The sequence below is a fragment of the Haemaphysalis longicornis genome, unplaced genomic scaffold (assembly GCF_048455015.1).
Source record: "Haemaphysalis longicornis isolate Haplotype H1 unplaced genomic scaffold, Haemaphysalis longicornis Haplotype H1 scaffold_70, whole genome shotgun sequence".
In the NCBI taxonomy this organism is placed as follows: domain Eukaryota; kingdom Metazoa; phylum Arthropoda; class Arachnida; order Ixodida; family Ixodidae; genus Haemaphysalis; species Haemaphysalis longicornis.
The window spans coordinates 173,737-194,022 of record NW_027526423.1 but is presented as its reverse complement, the minus strand read 5'-3'; the positions used below and the strand labels follow the sequence as shown (position 1 = coordinate 194,022).

The 20,286-nt window shown below is 47.8% G+C and overlaps 1 protein-coding gene across 1 annotated transcript in view; it reads left to right on the top strand.

The window, feature by feature from the left end:
* The window catches only part of LOC144148003 (3-[(3aS,4S,7aS)-7a-methyl-1,5-dioxo-octahydro-1H-inden-4-yl]propanoyl:CoA ligase-like), a 35,307-nt gene that overhangs the window by 13,598 nt on the left and 1,423 nt on the right, over positions 1 to 20,286 (top strand). The window contains exons 3-6 of the mRNA XM_077679605.1: positions 9,133 to 9,334; positions 11,931 to 12,034; positions 13,729 to 13,916; positions 16,662 to 16,830. Coding sequence (XP_077535731.1) covers positions 9,133 to 9,334; positions 11,931 to 12,034; positions 13,729 to 13,916; positions 16,662 to 16,830 — 663 coding nt within the window. The remainder of the gene's footprint in view (positions 1 to 9,132; positions 9,335 to 11,930; positions 12,035 to 13,728; positions 13,917 to 16,661; positions 16,831 to 20,286) is intronic.

Below are 20,286 nucleotides of genomic sequence, written 5' to 3'. Positions count from 1 at the left end.
TTTATTGAGCAGAGCATCGGGGGAGTGGAGCCTTGTTACGGGTAGCTTTGTGCCGCCCTGGATGCTATCGCTCTCCCAACCAGCAGGAGCTGACCGCGAAGGCGGGAGCCGGACAGCAGATAGAGGAATTACGAGTAAAGAGGGCGCGTCTACGTTCGTGTGTTCTCTATTCTTTCACTCAGCAGTAGGGGCGCCCGGCGCGTGCCCTATGCGCGTCGGCAATGTCTAGCAACGGCGACGCGCCTTTGCCCTTCTTACTCACTCAACATTCGTTCCCTCAAAAACATTCAGAGAGCTCAGACGCGTCGGAATGTAGGCCTATTTCATTAAAGGTGGGTTGCGTGATCTTACATTAACAAAATGGTACTTGTGGGATAGTTAGGGCGGCGGATGAGTTGCGATCGCAACTCGTCCAATTCTCTGATTAGAGCGTGCATTTAGTTTTTTTTTTTAAAGACGATAGTCTTTCTTGGGCTACTTAAACCCAGAAATTTTGGTCTGTCTGTCTGTCTGTCTGTCTGTCTGTCTGTCTGTCTGTCTGTCCGTCTCTCTGTCTGTAACTCGATGCAGCCACCCGGCCAAAGTAAAATTGATTGATTGATTGATTGATTGATTGATTGTAGGGTTTAACGCGCCGACGCAGCTCAGGCGATGAGGCGCGCCGTAGTGGAGGGCTCCGGATTAATTTTGACCACCTGGGGATCTTTAACATGCGCAGAAATCTCGTACACACGGGCGTGTTTGCTTTTCGCCTCCATCAGAAAAGCGGCCGCCGCGGCCGGGAATCGAACCCGCGACCTCGTGCTCAGCAGCGCAACGCCTTAGCCACTGGGCCACCGCGGCGGGTCAAAGTAAAATTAATGGCGCAATAGTCTTATATACTCACAGCCAAATGTAAACGTTTAAGCCCAGTTTATATGTTCATACTTGTCAATATTGTTGAAGAACAAAAAGACATTACGCATATATAAGACAACAAATTAATACAGAAGTGATATTTGCAGCGTTCCTTTATAAAAAAATCGTACATGTTTGATTTTGGCGAGATTAAATACTCCATCAACTGAAGAAAAAAATATCACTCCGCCGTCGCCTGCTGTCCCCCGCGCCATATAGCTTCTGGCGGCATTTGAAGAAATCAACCGGCAACAGTTAGGAAAGGTTCCACTAGTTAGGTTCCACGTTCTGTTTGGAACGCACGTGGACTAGGGAAACGCGGTTCGTTCTATAAACGTTAAAGTAGGGCGACTCGATTCACGCGCGTCTTCGCCGTACGGCACCGTTGGCATCGAGACACCCAGTTTAGAGCAGTGGAACGCGGGAAATTTAAAATGATTTAAGCAAACCTTTGGCGTCTTTACCTTGGGAGGAGCGCGACGCAAGACGAACATGAGAGGTGAGCGGGAAAGCGAAGGGAAGCATTTACTTGGCAAAAGTCGGTAAAGACTATCGTCTTTTGACGACGTTTGCAACGAAAGGAGCAGATACGCGGCCAATTTTTAATTCTGTCTTGTTAGTCATAACAAGCCCGAACAATCAAACACAGGCACGTATAAAATTTGTCCAATGAGGTGGGTACTTTGGAGCAACTGAAGCCTTTAAGACATCTCTGCATGTATATCGGAGTGTCTGTTTAGCGTCCCTTTTCTCGTGTATATTGTCACGGGACGTGGCGGATAATCCCCGTGGCGCCATGGCCCACCACCAAGGATGGTGACGACGAAGAAGAGCTGTGTGCGCCGCGCTGCCAGGCCGGGCTCCCTTTTGGCATTATGTAAATAGTTCTTTAACCATTATGTAAATACATCGCTTCATCGCTACATGGTCCGTGTCATCTGCCGCCACGTAACAATATTGTTTCTCTGCATTAGAATCGGGGGGTTCTTCACCAACTTAACCAACCAAAGTATTCATGGAAGGCATACATGAAGCCTGACACGAGTTTGTAAGAGGAAGGTGGCTAGAAAGAGGACGGCGCGAGACATTCTTCCCGGCGGCGACGTGCTACGAAATAACCGAGACAACGATTAGATCATCGAAGATAGAGCGAGCAGGAAAGCGGAGGTTGAAGGTATATGGCGAAAAGCGCGATGAACGGTCCTCCGCAACGGCGCGCGACGAGACAACGCCACAGTGTATCACGCACCTTCATGCGTTCGCTAACGCTGCTATCACTACGCTAGACGCAGAAGGTATGCGCCGTCACCCAGAAGACTGCAGCTCACCCCGCGCACACATTTCACATCAGGGATTATTATAATCGTCAGCCAAATTTTTTTAGTGGGGAGCATGAGGTGGAGGCGTATTTCGGGAGCGAACCTGTTTGGCTTTATGCGGCAGGAAGTGTTTTGTTCTTCCTGGGCAAAATTAGGGAAGTGGCGTGTACGGCGTGAGAGGCGGTAATCGTGTAGTATATCATTGCAGCGTGGGAATTAGGATGTGGCGCCTGGTGAGGGTCGATGTGCTCTTCTGGGAACGCCCTGGACGTGACAAGCATCAGCCCCCATATTTATGCGAATAGGACTGACAGCTCCACTAAAAAACTTTTTTGGGATCATTTGACGACTCCGAAACAAGTGGGCAAACAAGTATCGACGGTTAAAAACGCATCTACCGAGCCCTCCCTGTAATTTTCTCAAACAGAGCGTTCCTAAAAATGCCAACACCCCAGAGATGCAAGGCTTATTTGCAAAAGGCTTGTTAAAAAGGACGTTCTGATGAAAAAAAAATGTAGCCCGAATTATACGACATGCGGAAGAACGACGGAACAAGCGTTTGTTCCGTCGTTCTTCGGTGTGTCGGTGTCTACGTCGTGCTCTAACTTGCCAACAGTTTGTTTCAAATCATGTTTTTCCTGTCCTTGTAAATCCCACTTTAGCAAGGACACGTTAACGAATGCCCTTAAAAGGGTAGGGATAGTAAGCGAAGACGGAAGGTTGTTGGGTTGGAAGATGAGGTGGAGGTGCGTTGCAGGAGGGTAAGTATTTGTCTGGAGTCTCTGCCAAGCTGTAGCTCCCTCTAGGGAGAGGCGCCAGTGTGGCCGTAGGAGGCTGCAGCGAGTTTGCTTGCAATGAGCCAGAATGTGTGCGTATAAACTCAAAAGGTGGGGTTGATTTTAGGAGGGCCCCGCACGGGGCACCTTGAGTATTCATGGTGACGGTGTTGGCGACACCGCGGACCCCGAGCCCCCAACATAAACTGTAACCTACCGTGGTGATGTGTTTAAAGGTGAAGGGTAGAAGCCTCAAACGGTGGCCGTCGGAGCCCAGGTCAAGCTCCGGCGGATGGGCTCCCTGTCTGTTCACCAGGCAGGGAGCTCCGGGACCTCTCAAGCTATCAGGGTAAGGTTTGAGAAGAAAGTACCCCCGTCCCCTGCTTCTATTACATGCCATATGGTAAATCGTAACCCCCCCCCCCCCCAAACATGATCGGACCTTGAAAAGGGTCCGCACCGAAGAATCTTTTCCACGTCTTCCTGCCATCAACTCACCGAAACCTGACAACTACCCACGTTTTTTGATAGTTGAATCGGTTGACAAATTCAAGCCTCTTTCCTCACAATCTGTATTTCTTGTATCTAAGTTTCTTGAATCTATCCTAGGCAACACATACAATGCTAAAAAACTAAGAACTGGCGAGGTCCTAGTTGAGGTTAACTCACAGAAGCAAGCCACAACTCTCATGAGCCAAACCCGCATGGCAGACCTGGATATCAGAGTCACACCCCACCGCAGCCTCAACAGCTCCCAGGGTGTGATATCTGAGCCAGACCTCCTAACCGAGACAGAGACCGATCTGCTCGAAGGCCTAAAAGATCAAGGCGTGACAGCAGTAAGGCGCATCGTCATTAGGAGAGATAACAAAGAAATAGCCACCAAACATCTGATTCTGACTTTCGACCGCTGCACACTGCCCGAGCATATCAACGCAGGTTTCATCCGTTGTTCTGTCCGGCCATACATCCCGAACCCGCAGCGCTGTTTCAAGTGCCAGAGGTTCGGGCATGGTACCAACTCCTGTCGTGGCAGAACAACATGTGCCAAATGTGGCCAGCATGATCATCTATCCGACAACTGCACAGCAACCAACCTTACGTGCCCGAATTGCCAGGGTCCACATGCAGCATACTCTCGCGCCTGTGAAAAGTTTCAACTAGAGAAGAAAATAATCAACATCAAAGTCACTGAAAACATCACCTTCCCCGAGGCGCGAAAGAGGTTCGCCTCTTTTCCCCTGGGGAGGTACGCCGACGCAGCTCGCCGGGGGGCGGAGCGGCGTCTGGTTTCGGCGGGGACCCAGTACCGCGAGTCGGACTTGGTCCCGCCCCCGCCCCCCCCCCCCCAGGGTTGCCTCTGGCAGCCCAACCCGCCTCCGCACCGCTCGCTGAGCCAGCAGCGGCTGTGGTGGCATCCACGTCCGGTGGGGATGCTGCTGCACCCACCGTTTCCCCCTCTCCACCGGCCCGAAGCACACGCGAGGGCCCGGACGAGATGGAGACGGAGGCGGTCGCAGCGACCCCTTCCCCCTCCTCACTGCCTGTGCCATCTGGGGTGCTCCCCACGCCTTCGGCACTGGCAGCGCAGGCAAAGAACACCCGAAAGGGTACCATGTCAAGGGGGCCCAGTCCGCTGGGCACCCCCTTGCCTTCAGATGACGACATGGACGTCGAGCCCTTTCGGCTTTCATCGCAGCGGAAGGAACGGGCTGCGACGTCCAGGTCAGTAGAGAAGGTCAGAAAACCCCTTCCAAGAGTGCAAGCCCCGAAAGACCCTACATAAATAGTCACACTCCAGTAGCTCTGAACACATAATAATGGGAAGAGAAAATATTGTTCAATGGAATTGCAGAGGCCTTCTGAATATTCTTGACGACGTTTATGAGATTCTGCATGCCAATCAGCGAAGTATAATGTGTGTCCAGGAAACACATCTGAATTCCAAACACACAAATTTCTTGAATAGTTACATGGTATACAGGAAAGACAGGGATGGCTGCACACACTCTTCTGGCGGTGTTCCCATAATCACCCGCAAATCCTTAGCATGCCACCCTGTCACCTTGAACACCGTCCTTGAGGCTGTAGCCGTCCGCACAATAATATTTAATAGATTGATAACGGTATGCTCCATATACATTCCTCCTGATGTTGCACTTACGAGCTCCGACTTCGAGGCGCTGGTAGACCAGCTGCCCGAACCATACATCCTTACAGGCGACCTTAATGCTCACAACTCTCTTTGGGGCTCTTCCAGAACGGATGCCCGAGGTCGCCTGATAGAGAAATTCCTTACATCTTCTGGAGCATGCCTTTTCAACAATAAACAGCCTACATACCATAACATAGGTCACAACACATACTCATGTATTGACTTGGCTATTGGCTCCGCAGTTCTCTTTCCTCTTGTCGAGTGGGGAGTGGGAACTGACCCATATGGTAGTGACCACTTCCCCACCTCACTTAGATATATAGGTAAAGGCCCAAGCAGTTCATCTTCCCATAATAGGTTCAATGAAGCACGAGCTAACTGGAATACATTTACAGAGACATCCAAACTACACCACACATCCATAGGACACCTACACGTTGAAGAAGCTACCCAACTGCTCACGGCGCACATCCTCGACGCCGCCGAAAAGTCCATTCCCCACGCCTCTGGTGCCCCGCGCAACCAGCGGAGGCCGTGGTGGAATGAGGACTGCAGGCGGGCGCGAGAGGCCCAGAACAAGGCGTGGGGTATCCTTCGTCGGTACACCACGTCGGGAAACCTCCTCTTGTTCAAACGGGCCAAGGCGTTAGGAAAACGTGTGCGCCGTGAGGCAAAACGAGAGAGTTGGCGTATATTCATAACATCAATAAACTCCTACACAGACACAAGGAAAGTATGGACACGAATACGCAAACTCAAGGGACAACAAACACACAGCCTGCCTCTGGTCAGCACTACAGGGGACACACTCGAAGACCAGGCTGACACACTCGCACAACACTTCCAACACGTGTCCAGTTCAGCACACTACACAAACACTTTCCTGAAACATAAAGCCTGTTGTGAAAAGAAGTCCCCACGCGACAACAACAAATCACAGACTTCTTACAACTCCCTGTTTTCATTACATGAACTGAGGGCTGCTCTGAGCACGTGTAAACCCTCAGCTCCAGGCCCAGACAACATTACATACACAATGATACAACACCTACACGCAGACACACTTGAAGCACTTCTACATCTATATAATAAAATATGGCTTTCGAGGCACATTCCACACTCTTGGAGGGAGGCCATTGTAGTGGCTTTCTTGAAGGAGGGAAAGGACCCGTCGTCCCCCTCAAGTTATCGTCCAATAGCCCTGACGAGCTGCCTGTGCAAGCTCTTCGAGAAGATGATCAATCGCAGGCTCGTGTACTTCCTTGAGTACAATGGTCTTCTCGAGAGCTGCCAGGCAGGCTTTAGGGTGGGGCGATCGACAAACGATCAACTGGTTGCACTTGATTCATACATCAAGGATGCCTTCGTGCATAAGCAGTATTGCGTAACTGTCTTTTTCGATCTCGAGAAGGCCTACGACACCGCTTGGCGTTATGGGATCCTTAGTGACCTGAGGTCATTCGGTCTTTCGGGTAATATGTTGAACACCCTTGTAAGTTATTTGTCGGAGAGAACGTTCAGAGTAAGAGTTGGTTGTGCACTCTCAAAGGTTCACGTCCAAGAAAACGGCGTGCCGCAAGGTGGCGTGTTGAGTTGCACTCTCTTCATAGTAAAGATGAACTCTCTTGGAAAGGCACTGCCACCAACAATCTCTTATTCCATGTATGTAGACTACGTGCAAATATCTTTTAAATCATGTAATATGTCAATATGCGAACGTCAAGTCCAGCTCGGTGTCAAGAAGCTTGCCGGCTGGGCAGACAGGAATGGGTTTAGATTGAATCCTGCAAAAAGCTCCTGCGTTGTGTTCTCCAGGAAGCGCGGGGTCCATCCGGACCCAGACATTACCCTCAATGGCGTGTCGCTTCCTGTGAACAAGGAGCACAAGTTCTTAGGTGTTGTGTTTGACCAGAAACTCACATTCATTCCACACATCAAGAAACTTAAACATAAATGTCTGAAAACAATGAATATACTTAAGGTTCTCTCCCATCAATCGTATGGTTCCAACAAAGAACTCCTACTACGGCTCTATACTGCTTTGGTTGGGTCTCGTTTGGACTATGGCAGTGTGGTGTATGGGTCGGCGAGCAAAACGGCGTTACGAATGCTTGACCCAGTACTACACTTGGGGCTACGGCTTGCGTCGGCTGCTTTTCGCACTAGCCCTGTCAAGAGTATGTATGTTGAATGTGATAAGTGGAGCCTTGAGAACCAACGGACGTACATGGACTTACTTTATGCTTTTAAAATTTCATCGCTGAATAACCATCCTTTTTATCCTGTCTTTAACGACACATCCACATCTGTGCTTTTTGTAAATCGCCCATCCGTTCCTCTGCCCTTTTCACTTCGAGTGAGAGAGCGAGCCTCGGATCTGAGCGCTTCGTTTTTAGACGTGTACAGATCATCCTTTTCAGACATTTTACCTCCTTGGAAAGTTCGTCCTGTTTCCTCCGACCTTTCTTTTATGAAACTTGACAAAAATCGGGTACCGCGAGCTGCTATACTGCAGCACTTTCTGTCTCTGCAGTTTAAATACCCACTTGCAGAATTTTACAGTGACGCGTCTAAAACCTCCACCATGGTCTCCTGTGCTGCTCATGGTCCGAATTTCAGTGCAGCCAGAACCATGAGCGTCCACACAACAATTTTCTCAGCAGAAGCATATGGAATTTTATTTATTGTACGACACATACTTGAAAATCAAATTCCAAAGTCTATCATCTACACAGATTCCTTGAGTGTTGTTCGCGCACTGTCATCGCATACACCCCCCAAAAACCACATAGTTAATCTTGTATTTAAATCTATCATGTCTGTGTATCCGCGGAAGCATCAGCTGCTCCTCTGCTGGGTCCCAGGACACGCTGGGATCGCTGGAAACGAGTTGGCAGACGAGAGGGCAGCTGCTGCTGCACTCAGGAACACTGTAGACATAACAACCGTACCATATACAGACCTCAAGCCACACATAAGACAACACTTGCGTAGAACATGGCAAACACACTGGGATGAACAGACAGACAACAAACTACATGTAATAAAGCCACACTTGGGACGGTACACATCTGACTCACACAACAGACACACGGAAGTCGCCTTGGGTAGGCTGCGGATAGGGCACACCCATGCGACGCACTCGTATCTGCTGACGGGATCTTCTAGACCCCAGTGCAGCAGGTGCGGAGAGGCCCTATCCGTAGTGCACATACTAATCACATGCAAGGCACTTCACACAACACGACACAAACACTTCAGAGAACTCTACAGACAACATATTCCCCTACATCCATCGTTTTTTCTAGGTGACGAAGCCATTGTTTCTGTTAAACGTGTGTTTGAGTATTTGTCAGAAGTCAAGTTTTTAAACCTCATTTCCTATCGCGCATCATGAAATCTGGCCCTATACACCAGCCATGCTCATTGTAGTTTTGTGACTTTACTTTTGTTTTTGCTGATTTTACTTAGTATTTAAGGTTTCACCCCTATCATCGACTATTGTTTTGGCGCTCTTTGCCCCAGTTGGCCTTGCGCCATAAACATCCAACGATCATCATCATCGATTTTAGGAGGGGGGGGGGCAGATTGGCCGCAGTCGGCAAGGGCTCGGTGTATCATATCGCGATGCGCGGCGTGGGGCGCTACATTGTCAGGGATGGCGGCATGTCCAAGGGCCCACACCGAACATTCGCTCAAAGAAAAACAACAAATACAGAGTTTCCCGAACTTCGTCGGTGTACAGGCGCTCCCGGACGAACTAATTTGTTTTTTTTGCCGTAAAAATAAACAAGATTTGTTGTTACATTTCTAAATCTCACTGTGATAAGGACGGAGAAAAAAGTGTGAAAAGTTCATTGGGCTGAATTCTGATTGCTTCGGTCATCCCCTTTTTATTTCCAAGAATTATTTTTTTCAATCACATTGTTTGTACCAAATTTGTCTATTTTGCTTTTGTTCTACACGACCACCACATCGTGTGCAGACCCACAAGGAAGATCAACTGACGTACCCTGAACTCTTGACAAGGATCCAAACATGCGCCGCCGGCTTTCTCAGCGAAGGCATTGGCGCAGGTGACCGAGTTTACGTGCATGTCGACAACGGCATCGAAAGCTTCTCAGCAATCTGCGGCATGCTCGTCGTGGGAGCAACGTTCGTAACCTCAGCCGTCTGGTTGGACGCTGGTAATCAGCCGGCATTTTAAAGCATTCACCTGTTGCAACCAGTACATTAAATATACGTTTTTCTGAACACGGTTTTGGGGCGGCTGTTTGGCACCCCAGGTTGTACTTTGATATTCAGAAAACGTTTTATTCCTGCGTTATTCTGTCAATAATTAAAGTAATGTCACATTTTTAGTAAAGTCCTTTCGTTGGCGGTGAAACTTATGTTATTTCAGCAAGAATGCCGCGTATGGCATTTACGTGTCTCCGGGAGTCGAGCATATTGTCACGGGGCATAGTGGAGGGCAATACCACTCAGCGACATTAAACAGGACCAGTGACGACAACGAAGATAAAGGGGCTGGTAGACCCTGCGCTGGCTGTCTGATCGCCATTATGTAAATAATGTAAACACATTGTACCCCTTCTTCATGGTTCGTCTCATCTGCTCTGCCGCCAGGTCACAATATTCTGTCTGGTGAGAACTTTGAAGGCCGAGCTGTTCTATATGGTGTACGACAGTGTCTGTGGGGTTAGAATACTTCTCGAAGGAAATAAAGGTCCCTACAGAGGTGGGACGCGGTGTTTAGCCCGACATCTGCAAGTTGAGGGTAAGATGGCATTCGCTCACTACTGTTTAACAAATGGGGAATTTATGAAGGTTATTCGACCGCATTCATCGCTTTTACAAGTACGCTAGTTATCGCCGAAGAAAACGAGCACTCGTAACCAGCGCCTTGGAAGCAGCGTAGATTGCCGGCCTCCGGGACATAGGAGGCTAAGAACACCCCCTACCTCCACCTTACGCTGAATAAAACGTCTGTAGCACTCACTGAAAGGCCAGCACTAGCATGCAGCCGGAACAGAAGATTGCGTCTTCTGCACTCTCGTCGATAAATCTGCCGTAACATAGACCACGTGAATGAAAACACTATTTTACCCGCTACCCATATCCTGTACCAGCCACGTAGGGTTATGTACCGAAGTTGTGCAAAAAGAGCAAGCGTATGCACCCAACGTACATGTAGCAATGTAATAGATGCTTCCAATTCGTCTGCGCTCGCTAAACTGCAGGTTCCACCTGTGCAGAGATGGTTGCTTGGGTTTGGGGGAGCAGAGCAGGTATTCGGTTATTTGCTCGTCTATTTGCGCGGGGGACAGAGAGTGTACACAAAGAGTCCAGCTTTCCATGCAGTCGCACCAACAGGTTTGGAATCGCCAAAGAATTCTACCCGTTGTTCTTAATGGCTTCCCGCGCACTAAACAACATTGAACGTGTTTAGGGAGCTCGAGCCTATCTAAACCACATTAAAACCATGTTTGCATATTCTAAGAGACCTAATAATCCAATATTACATCAAATAGACCTAATGCAAAAAACCCTAATTAAGAGCCACCGCCCCCCTTCACCGAGTGGCCCCCCGTCCTGAGAACGCGTAGTGCGTTGCATCATTGTCCGGCGTTACTCATGCCACCGCTTAAACATGGATGTATTAGATTATGTTCCCAGACAGAAAACTGTTCAGCGGAAATTCATGTTTCTAGGAATATCAAAAATATTTGGGCCCAGTGGCAGCCCAATCAGCGATGGCGTTTTCTTTCTTGCAAATTTTGAGGCGCCTGTACACTTTGCATGCCTCTATTTTTGCTTTCAACAACGAAATCAAAGCTGTCAGAGCAAAACGAGCAACGTCGCGCAGGTAAACCAATGCGCATTCCCGGGGGAAGGAAAAGCAGACACGCGTTTCTTGTTCCGTCAACGCAATATCGCGTTTCTTGTCCCACCTTCTCTCGCCACAACGCTAGCACACAGCTTCACGAACTCATCTTCCAAAACAATTTACTAAGCGTTTCCCCTTTAACAGATGTTACCAAAGACGAAGCCATCCCGCGTGCGGCGGGCGTCGGGTGCTGTGTTTTCAGCCTTCGTCGCTTCTTTTTCAGTATACAAGTTAGTCGGTTTACGTTAGTGTAGACAGCATGTAACTTGTTTATTCCGGGGACACGTCATAAACACTCCAAGAAGTTTTTTCGACAACATAAGTACTTATCGGCCTTTAATATATAGCAGATCAATGTTAAATTCCAATCAATTTATATGTCCCGCACTTGCAGTGTTCATTTTTTTTCGGAACCGATGAAGGGACACAAAATGAGATAAAAAGTGCCACAACTTGCCTAGCGGGTTATTGTTCCTTTCGAAGCTAAGGGCACTACATAGTGTGGTTGTAGCTAGAACTGACCCTTTCTGGTCTCAAACTACCTCACCGACTATGTGAAGGAGTGCCACTGAAATGAAGACACCCACACAGCCGGCATAACACGCGCGTGCCTTTTCCATCTGACATAAGCATCGCAGCCAAGAGTACCGCATCCGACACGCTTGATTGACATTTAACACAGGTAGAGCCTTTAGGATTTTGTTCCATCTGCACAATGAGGCAGCAACAATAACAGGGCTCCGTGCAGGCGCCGTCTGCGGCTTTCACACGTTCTTACATTGCTGTTAGATTACATTCTTATGTAAAAACCCTCCACATTGAAAGCCTTCACTCCGACGTGATCTGCAATGATTGAGAGAACCCTAAATAATGGTTGTTCGAACACAACGTTGCAGACGAAATACACAGACGAATGAAAGAAGCCTGTGCAACACATGTGGTTACTGAAGAAAAATATGCACACCTTTTTTCCTGGATAAAGGAGCACCACCCCCTAACGGTAAGTACTTCGCATGTTCATTATTAAAGGTGTTCATTGGCTCCGCCAGGGCATACAATGTAATCTTTTTGTCTGAAAATGCACAACTACACATTTTCAGCCTTGTGATATGATCACATCTAACCAAGGTACTGGCGGAGGAAATATTATTTTACTCCCCAAACCGTCATTATGTTTGTTTTACTCCCCTTTCGGAAACCGCCTACCGGAAACCGCAAATCACCATTACTCTCGCAGCCCCCACAACGCCGGGCGGCTACGTCACGGTAATAACAGATTGTCAGCAAGCATGCCGCAATAGCCACACAGCCGCATATCCTCCCCCGCTGTCAAGCTTCTTCAAACAGTTCCAGTGCTCCTCTACATCCTAATCGCATGGACATTAGGATACCTCTCCCTCCCAGGAAATGACGCGGCTGACGCCGCTGCCCGCGACGTCATTTGCCGGGATTTCTTATTGAGGGCGTACGACTCGGCAGTCCTACCCCTCAGCCGTTTCCGCTTGCTAGACTAAAATTCTCTACCACTACCGACACAGCCGCTTCCACTATCTTTCACCCTACCCACCCCGTAACCCTCACGACACCCGCATTTTCCGGATCAAAAACATAATTTAATACCTCATCGTATACCATTACTCTCATATCCGATACCTCTACAGCTGCCCTTCTTGCCGGACTCCCTGCACCATGCACCTCGTTGTGTGGCAATGCCCCTAACGTCCAACGCCCCTTGCATTCAGTCTCTAGAGCAGTAGGAGGGCGGACTTCCCAGTTCGCGCCCTGAATTTTAAGAACATCCGATCCTATACGGTCCCTGTAAGCGGGGGCAACTCTCAGCTGTCTGGATTCAGGACAGTGCATCCGCCTTCTGTTTCTGTTATTTATTTGTACTCGGCTCCAGTAAAAGTTTGCTCACTCACTTCTCTATGCGAGCATTTTTTTCCCACCCAGAATAAAACTTTATGTGTGGCCTTTTTAGCCTGTGACAAAGATATTGTCTCCGTGACCGTCACAATGGTGGTGTAAGAATAAATAAATCATTGAATGTCGAAAACCTACGTATGCGCGAATATGTACATAAAATGTGCACCGGTACCACCATTCTGGACAAAAACATGATTCAGTTTTTTATCGGAAAGGAGTGGCGGAAGGAGAGAAAAATATCTGAAGTTAGTTACGGCGTGCTTACCATAGTCTTTAGAAACTCCACTTGAAAAAATTAAGATAACGAATAAATTTAGCACCCTTGGTCCATATCAAATTTTCAAATGATATTTTACGTTTCATTGGTCACGCAGGTAGTTCTGCAAAATGCTTCGGAAACTCAATTCAGAAAGTATCGCTACGGTTATAAAAATTGACACAAGCATGCAACCAAAATTTTGTTAAATTAACACGCAGAAAAACGCCTTTTCAAGTTATGTGATGATACACGGCAACAGGTGCATAATTATTACTTTCAAATACAAATTGCTTGTGATAACCCAAAATGTCGAAAAGAAATTAGGGAAACATTTTTCGCGCTGGGCTGGGATTAAAATTATTTTATACAGTACTCATTTCCGCATTCCGCTTGCTGCACCGGCTCCGTTCAAAGTATTCAAAACGTATTTGAAAAATTGTTTAGAAAAGTAACACCAGTAGTGCTTTTTTTTTTCACATACTGACAATATTCTACGTGATCTTCCCCAGGGCGCGTTTACCGTACGTGAGCGAATACCGGGTTTCAAGTGTGTAAGGGACTTTTATCTCACAGCAAGAGTACAAGACATACGAGAAGGGGCCTGCACTTTTGTGGACTGGTCGTCTGGAACTACGGGCCTATCGAAGTGGTCAGAACGCCCTGAGAAATACTTTCTGCAGCAAATTATGTGCAGCGAGTAAGTATTCTTCATGGAATCTTCACAAATCTTTGTCCCCAGCAAAAATACCCTGAAAGCAACACTGATTGAAATAGCGCAAGATGGTTGTAATCGCTGAACGGGCATAAGAAAGCAGGCTGCACAACATTACCGCCAGCAAAAGCGTGCTTACTGCCGGGTCGAGGCCTCCCAGGCAAACATGAAAAACTACCATTCAGTGCTGTCTGAACTCACTTTCTGTATAGCCCCCTTTTTCTTCATCTCACCCCGAAATTGAGGACTCTGTATTTTTCTATTTGCCGTCCCTCACTAGGTAACCAACCTATTACCCATACGGTCTATGTGCATTTCTTAGCGTTCCGTGCCATCCCAACTCTACTTTTTTCTACTAATGCGACACCTACAGATCATATATTTTACCTATGTGAAAATGAAGCTGTCTGAGGTTGTACATGAGCGGCACTTCAGAGCGCTGATTCAGCCGTTATGTCGCTTGCTTAGCAAACGAAACTGCAGCTGGTTTTGAGGGAGCCAGTGAAGGTTTGAGTAGATGCGGTGGTTTGTTTGCTCTGCATACTTGGACGAGAAGCAGGGAAAGTGCAAAAAAAATCAGGGAAGCTTGTACTCGAGCGCAAGTCTCAATGGCGAAGCTGTTGCAGGTGAGCGATACATATGTACGTTTTGGTATCATTGTTTATTTGCATAGTTGCGGTGCTACTAATCGTCGTCATATGCATCGAAGAGGTTGTCCTCTTCTTCGCAGTGATTGGTAGATGCAAAGCCATCAAGAGCATTGTAGACCGCCTTCAGCTCAACTGGGGAAGTTTGTACTTGGCCGCGCAAGGCTTTAGCCAAAGCCAAGACGCAGGATTCCTTTGTACGGGAGAACTGAAGGACACATCACCACGCACTTGTAAAATTTTTAAATTGGTTATTTAGATCGTTATTTAGTTATTTAGCGTGGCACAGGCGGCCGCTCCGACCGGAAATCCAGCTATGACGTCTACCGGTCGGTTTTCGTCTCCCCTCTTCGGTATTCTTGCATCGCGTGCCCAGATGGAGGCGGGACATCCGGTCCCTTTTGTTTACGTATTGCACCTCTTCTATTGCAGGTATTGCGAAAATATTCCGTTCACGGGAACCATTCAATTCGTACTGGCAGCTAGCCAACTTTTTTCTGACTTCTGAAACCTCTTCCCTTCCCTTTAACTTTGACTTTTGGTTTGATTTGTACGAAATGCCGAAAAGCTTGGTCCCACCCCTGTTATCGTTAGGGGAAGGGTTGGTTGGCTTCTTTAACTAAGGAAATAAACAGGGCTTACTTGACGAGGCACACATTGAACGGACAGAATCATCAGACATACCACTCAAACAAAGGCAGTTTCGTTTCAATGGACACAATGACGCACTAGTGCCGCCCTCATAGTACCGCAGGGTGGTTTTCCTTAAGTCTATCACGCCAGTATGTTAGACTGCTTCTTAACTGTGATATTCCACTACTTGCCACTTTGCGCGCCCCATTACGCCGAGAAATGAAGACACGCCCAAGTCTGGTTTTGGTTTATCACGTGTTTATTTAAATGCCGACCATGCGGCTTCGTAAAACTACCGTCAATGGACGGGCTGCAGAGTAGAACGGACGTTGACGCTTGCACTAGGCCTCGCTGTCCCCTTTTCCGCAGAGTTGCCGGCATAGCGGGGGCGGGCAGTCTCTCGGCGATGGTCGCGGCGCTGTTCTTCAAACGCGACGTTAATTCTGCATTTCCTCCATTACACTTTTTACGTGTGCACTCCCAGCATACTTTGTAGCGTCCCATCGATGCTGCGAAAGCGCCAGACGTCCCTTTTCTTTTACTCCCTCAGCCTTGAATCGTGTACTCTGCGTGCCGAAGCTGCGAAAGTATATGTAGGTCCCCACCGCGTGCCCCACCGAGATCAGACCGCAAGTACTCCTCCTTATCTTGCTCCCAGCTGCTCTACTACTGTTTTTTTTTTTTGCTCATGCGCACTGATTTATGCACTGCTGGGAACTCACAGATGTTTGTTCTGGCATATACAGCTGCGCTTGTTAGGCACCTTGTTAGGCACATTATTAAAGTCATCTAATCGTAAGGATTAGTACAGGCCGTAAAATATAACTGTTCGGGAACAATGATAGCAGACTTCAAGAGCTCATTTCCGAGCCACCACTTTCCCTACTAACTGCGACGTCGACATACGAGTAAATAATGTACATATTCTAACCGAAGGCCATTGTCCAATGACAATGAAATCATGTGCACGCCAGTGGACTACGACGCAATATACGAACCTGGAATTCTGACCGACGGGATAAGGGGGATTGCCCTTGGCGATGGCAGCATCAGCCAGGGCTTATCGCCGATTTACCAATTTTTATGGCCAGAGAAGGCATGGCTCGACGAGTAGTGATGTTCGCGTGTTGTCAATCATACGAGAAGGATTAGTTAAGCTCGTTAATTTTCGATAGTTTTGGAATACCCCTTGATTTGTGAGTCACGTGTGGCGCTTTGATGGCACACGACATTATTTAAGATTTGGTTTCACTTCATTCTTTCGTGACATCTGCTGTCTTGTGGAGAGCTCCGTCTGTAAGCGAAATAATAAATACAGAAATACTAGATAAAGTACTGCCTATATTTCCGAGAGGGGTCCGTGACAGCCATGTTATGTGCTGTGTGAATTTGTTGGCGCGTCGTTTTAAGAGTTCAGTGTTTTGTGAGTCACTTCTTGGTTTTATTCTAGAGCTGCCCAAGTGCTCAGCGCCGATGACACATTTCTTGGGTCGCTCAACATTTCCTCCTGCCTTGGGTTTGCTCTGTATTTCCTTGCACTTTATGTGGGTGCTCCAGTGACGATAGTGGAGTCCTTCTCGGCTGTTCAAGAAATCTACGAGGCCGCTAAAAACCTCCAGGTAGGTTTTAGAGAAAATACAGCAGATTTCCTTCAGCGACTTAAAGGAGCACTGACACCAATTTTCGGCTTTAATATTATTGCACAGTTCGCTTCCTTCACTCAACAGAATACCCTGGCTGAAATATGAGCGGCCTGCGGCGCGAAGAACATAGTTCAATTGGATCTCATTTATCGCGCCGACGGAGCAGCACGCGGAGCGGCACTCAGCAAATGGACATCAGCGCGACATCACTCCAGGAGAGGAAAAAGAAGTGACGCGACAGCGCTCGTCAAAAACTCGTGACGTCACTTCACGCACGCGGCCGCACCGTGCGGCGAGCGGGCGGAACACCCTCTCAAGCGGGCGCCAGTGACGTCCGCACACAGCGGTGAGGTCAGGCAGGGAGTCTGTCATATGCGCCGTTCGGGATGAAAGCGCGGGAATTTGAAACAAACGATTTTCAGGCCGTTCAGTGTAATTAACTATCGCGCGCTGAAGTATTTTAAGTGCTGTTTCAGGTTGGCCAGACCATTAAGCATCGATAAAAGCAATAAAAGTGTAACATAAAATTTTCGTGTCAGTGCTCCTTTAACAACTTCTAGCAACCTGTTTTACGATAGAATAGCTTGGAGGGAATATTTGGAAGCCGGTTTTATATGTTATATACTTAGCCCCAAGCTGCCTTGCGCGGACGTTTTAGCATTGTAACCGTTGCAGCGGCGCGTACAAGCCTTTTACAGGGTATGAATACGATTATACTTTGGAGCATCGTGTATTACTGGGGGAAAAATTAAATGCATTTCTTTCTAGTGGTTTTAGCTGCGTTGCATTTGTTGCTCCTTCAAAGGGAGCTTGAAGAAGACAATAGTGACACTGCGTGTGTCACAGCGGCAATAAACTACGGGAGAGGCTCAGTTCCCTGGAGCGGGGCAGTAACTAACAATGCCCTTCAGCGACTTTGCATATTCACAGTTAGTGTGGTGTTCGTTTTTTTTATTCAATATGAATAAGTGCTTTTGAAAAAGTGTATGGATGTATAAATGTATTTGTATTCTCTGTTCTGTACATGTTGCATGTCCCCCCTACAAAAATGCCCTTGTGGCGATGTAGGTATCTTGTAAATAAATAAATAAACCCGTTCAAATACAATTATAAATTGGGCACAACGAACCATTTGGAATTTCATCACGACTGCGGCATGAACCCCATCGAGCAAACCTTACTCGCGTGAATATCACTGGCCTCTTTTCATTTCTGTTAGGAGAGCATGCGCGTGGGTAAAGCGCTTTTGAACTGATCTTAGGGCAAAGACACTGCACAGTAGGCCCCGAAGCGCTGAGGGATGTGACACAATTTATTGTGTCCACAGCCAGCCGTGAACTCACCACTTACTTTTTTAGTGCGATCCCTCTTAGTGGCTAGGGCTGTCGGCGTCTCTTGTCGTCGTCATCGTTTCGTGTAGTCATGGTACTGAAACACCTGGACACTCGTTTTTCAACGCCTCGCGCTTGAACGTTTCATCTCCATGGGCAAAAACGCGTACTAAAAGAACACATCGGGACACTCGTTTTCCAACGCCTCGCGCTAGAACGCTTCGTGCTTCAAAGACACGAGACTTACAGCAGAGCTGTATACCTCTACCCACCGACGGTTTCATCTCCGTTTGCAAAAATTCCAAGGCACCAATTATACACTTATTCACTGCATGCTTCACCCCTCCCCAGGTTTCAGGTTAGTGAAGTTGGCCCAGAACTTTTTTATGCAAAAATGCAAAGAAGTAGTGCGCATCGGCTTTCAAATACAATTCCCTCCTTTTGCTTTACGTTCCAATGAAAGTTGCTGGGAAGTACACGGACGAAGGTGCTTGCCCTCCCTTTTCGCTGCCGCAGCTGCTCTTACTCCCGCCTGTCTTTTAGCATCGTAGAGGTTGCTTCCTTCCATTGCACAAGGGTTTTTGATTAATCATTGCCGCCTTCGGCTACCACTTTTATGGACAGGATTGAACCAACTGATATCAGGGAAAGCTTGACCAGGTGGCACGCAGAGCCCCCTTACCGATATAAGGGTTCTGCAACACTATACCATCCCTTCATTTACCGGTATCGTTCTTCTGTCACACAGCTGGGAATGGGCACACCCGTACCTGATTTCTTTCTACGAGCAACAAGAACATGTGTTTCACAACGGGGAACGCCGTATTGGTCGTCCCGGAAGCGGCCCTCATAACGCCACTTGGGCGCCTTTGAATGTGAACCCTTAAATGTTCGAATTTCCTTGGGGCATGCCCACATAGCAGCCCGAAATTTATAAGTTAAAAATGAATAATTGAAAACTTAGTTGCTACGGATGATACCCGTGAAATTGCCTCTTTTGAACACGGTTTTTACACACGCGCACATGGGGTAATAACCGGGATAACAAACTCTGCATTTCAGATGTCGATGCCGGCCGCACAAAACTCGTTCTAGTCGAGGAAAGATTGTAACGGCGGAAAGTCAGATAATTTTATTCCAGTAGACATGCGATGCAGCGAATCCCACGTATTGACGCCCTGCCACGGGAAAACTGCTCGACAGATGCCGAGACGTCACAAACCGGTAGACAGCATGGTAATGCTAGATCTATTAGAAAGAAACGATAAGTAAATCCAATCTGTGAAGAGGGGTAGCCAGCAAAGCTCAGGGGACACAGTATTTTGAACACATTCATGTGAACTCGGAGTGACGATAGATTCTTTTTCTGCTGCTGGAGTTGCAGTGGTGGAACAACGCCGACCCTTACCGTACCACGCGGGCCGTACTGCTTGAAATGTTAGCGGCGGCGACGACACCAGTTGATCGGCACCATCGTCGCCTGCTCGAACGGCAGAGGTCAAGATGAATGCCCTATTTAAACAAACATTTTATGAAGAAATGAACGAACCAACGTTGGAGGTAATTCTGCACCTGGCGGGTGCCTCTTTTGACAGCCGCCGCCTATAAATAGGCAAACAAGCACGCTAACAAACCAACCAACCAACCAATCAACCAACCAATCAACACAAAGATAAACAAACCAACAAATAAGTGCATATTCGCCAACAGATTCCGCGCTTCAAGTACACAGGTCCCCGGGAATGCGCTCCAGCTCATCCAACTACCGCTACCTTGGAGGTGTCAGAGGAAATTATGCACACACGTGAACGAAGTGCGGATAAACACATGGCAGTGTTTTTGCTGACGCCGAGATGTTGACGTAAAACAAAAATTCAGAGTACTCTAGCCATAGATAGCTTTGTTGCGGAAAGATTTGTTGGTTCTTGGTCCCGAATGGCCAGTCACCTGATGCCTTCGCGGAACTTCTTACACCCAGAAACAGTGGCGTATAAAAAATAGATTTTATCAGAAAGGGCAGAACAAAGCCAATAATTGTTCGTATCATACAGCAGATATCGATAATAATTACTGGGTGACCGTGACGGGCAACTTGGCTCAC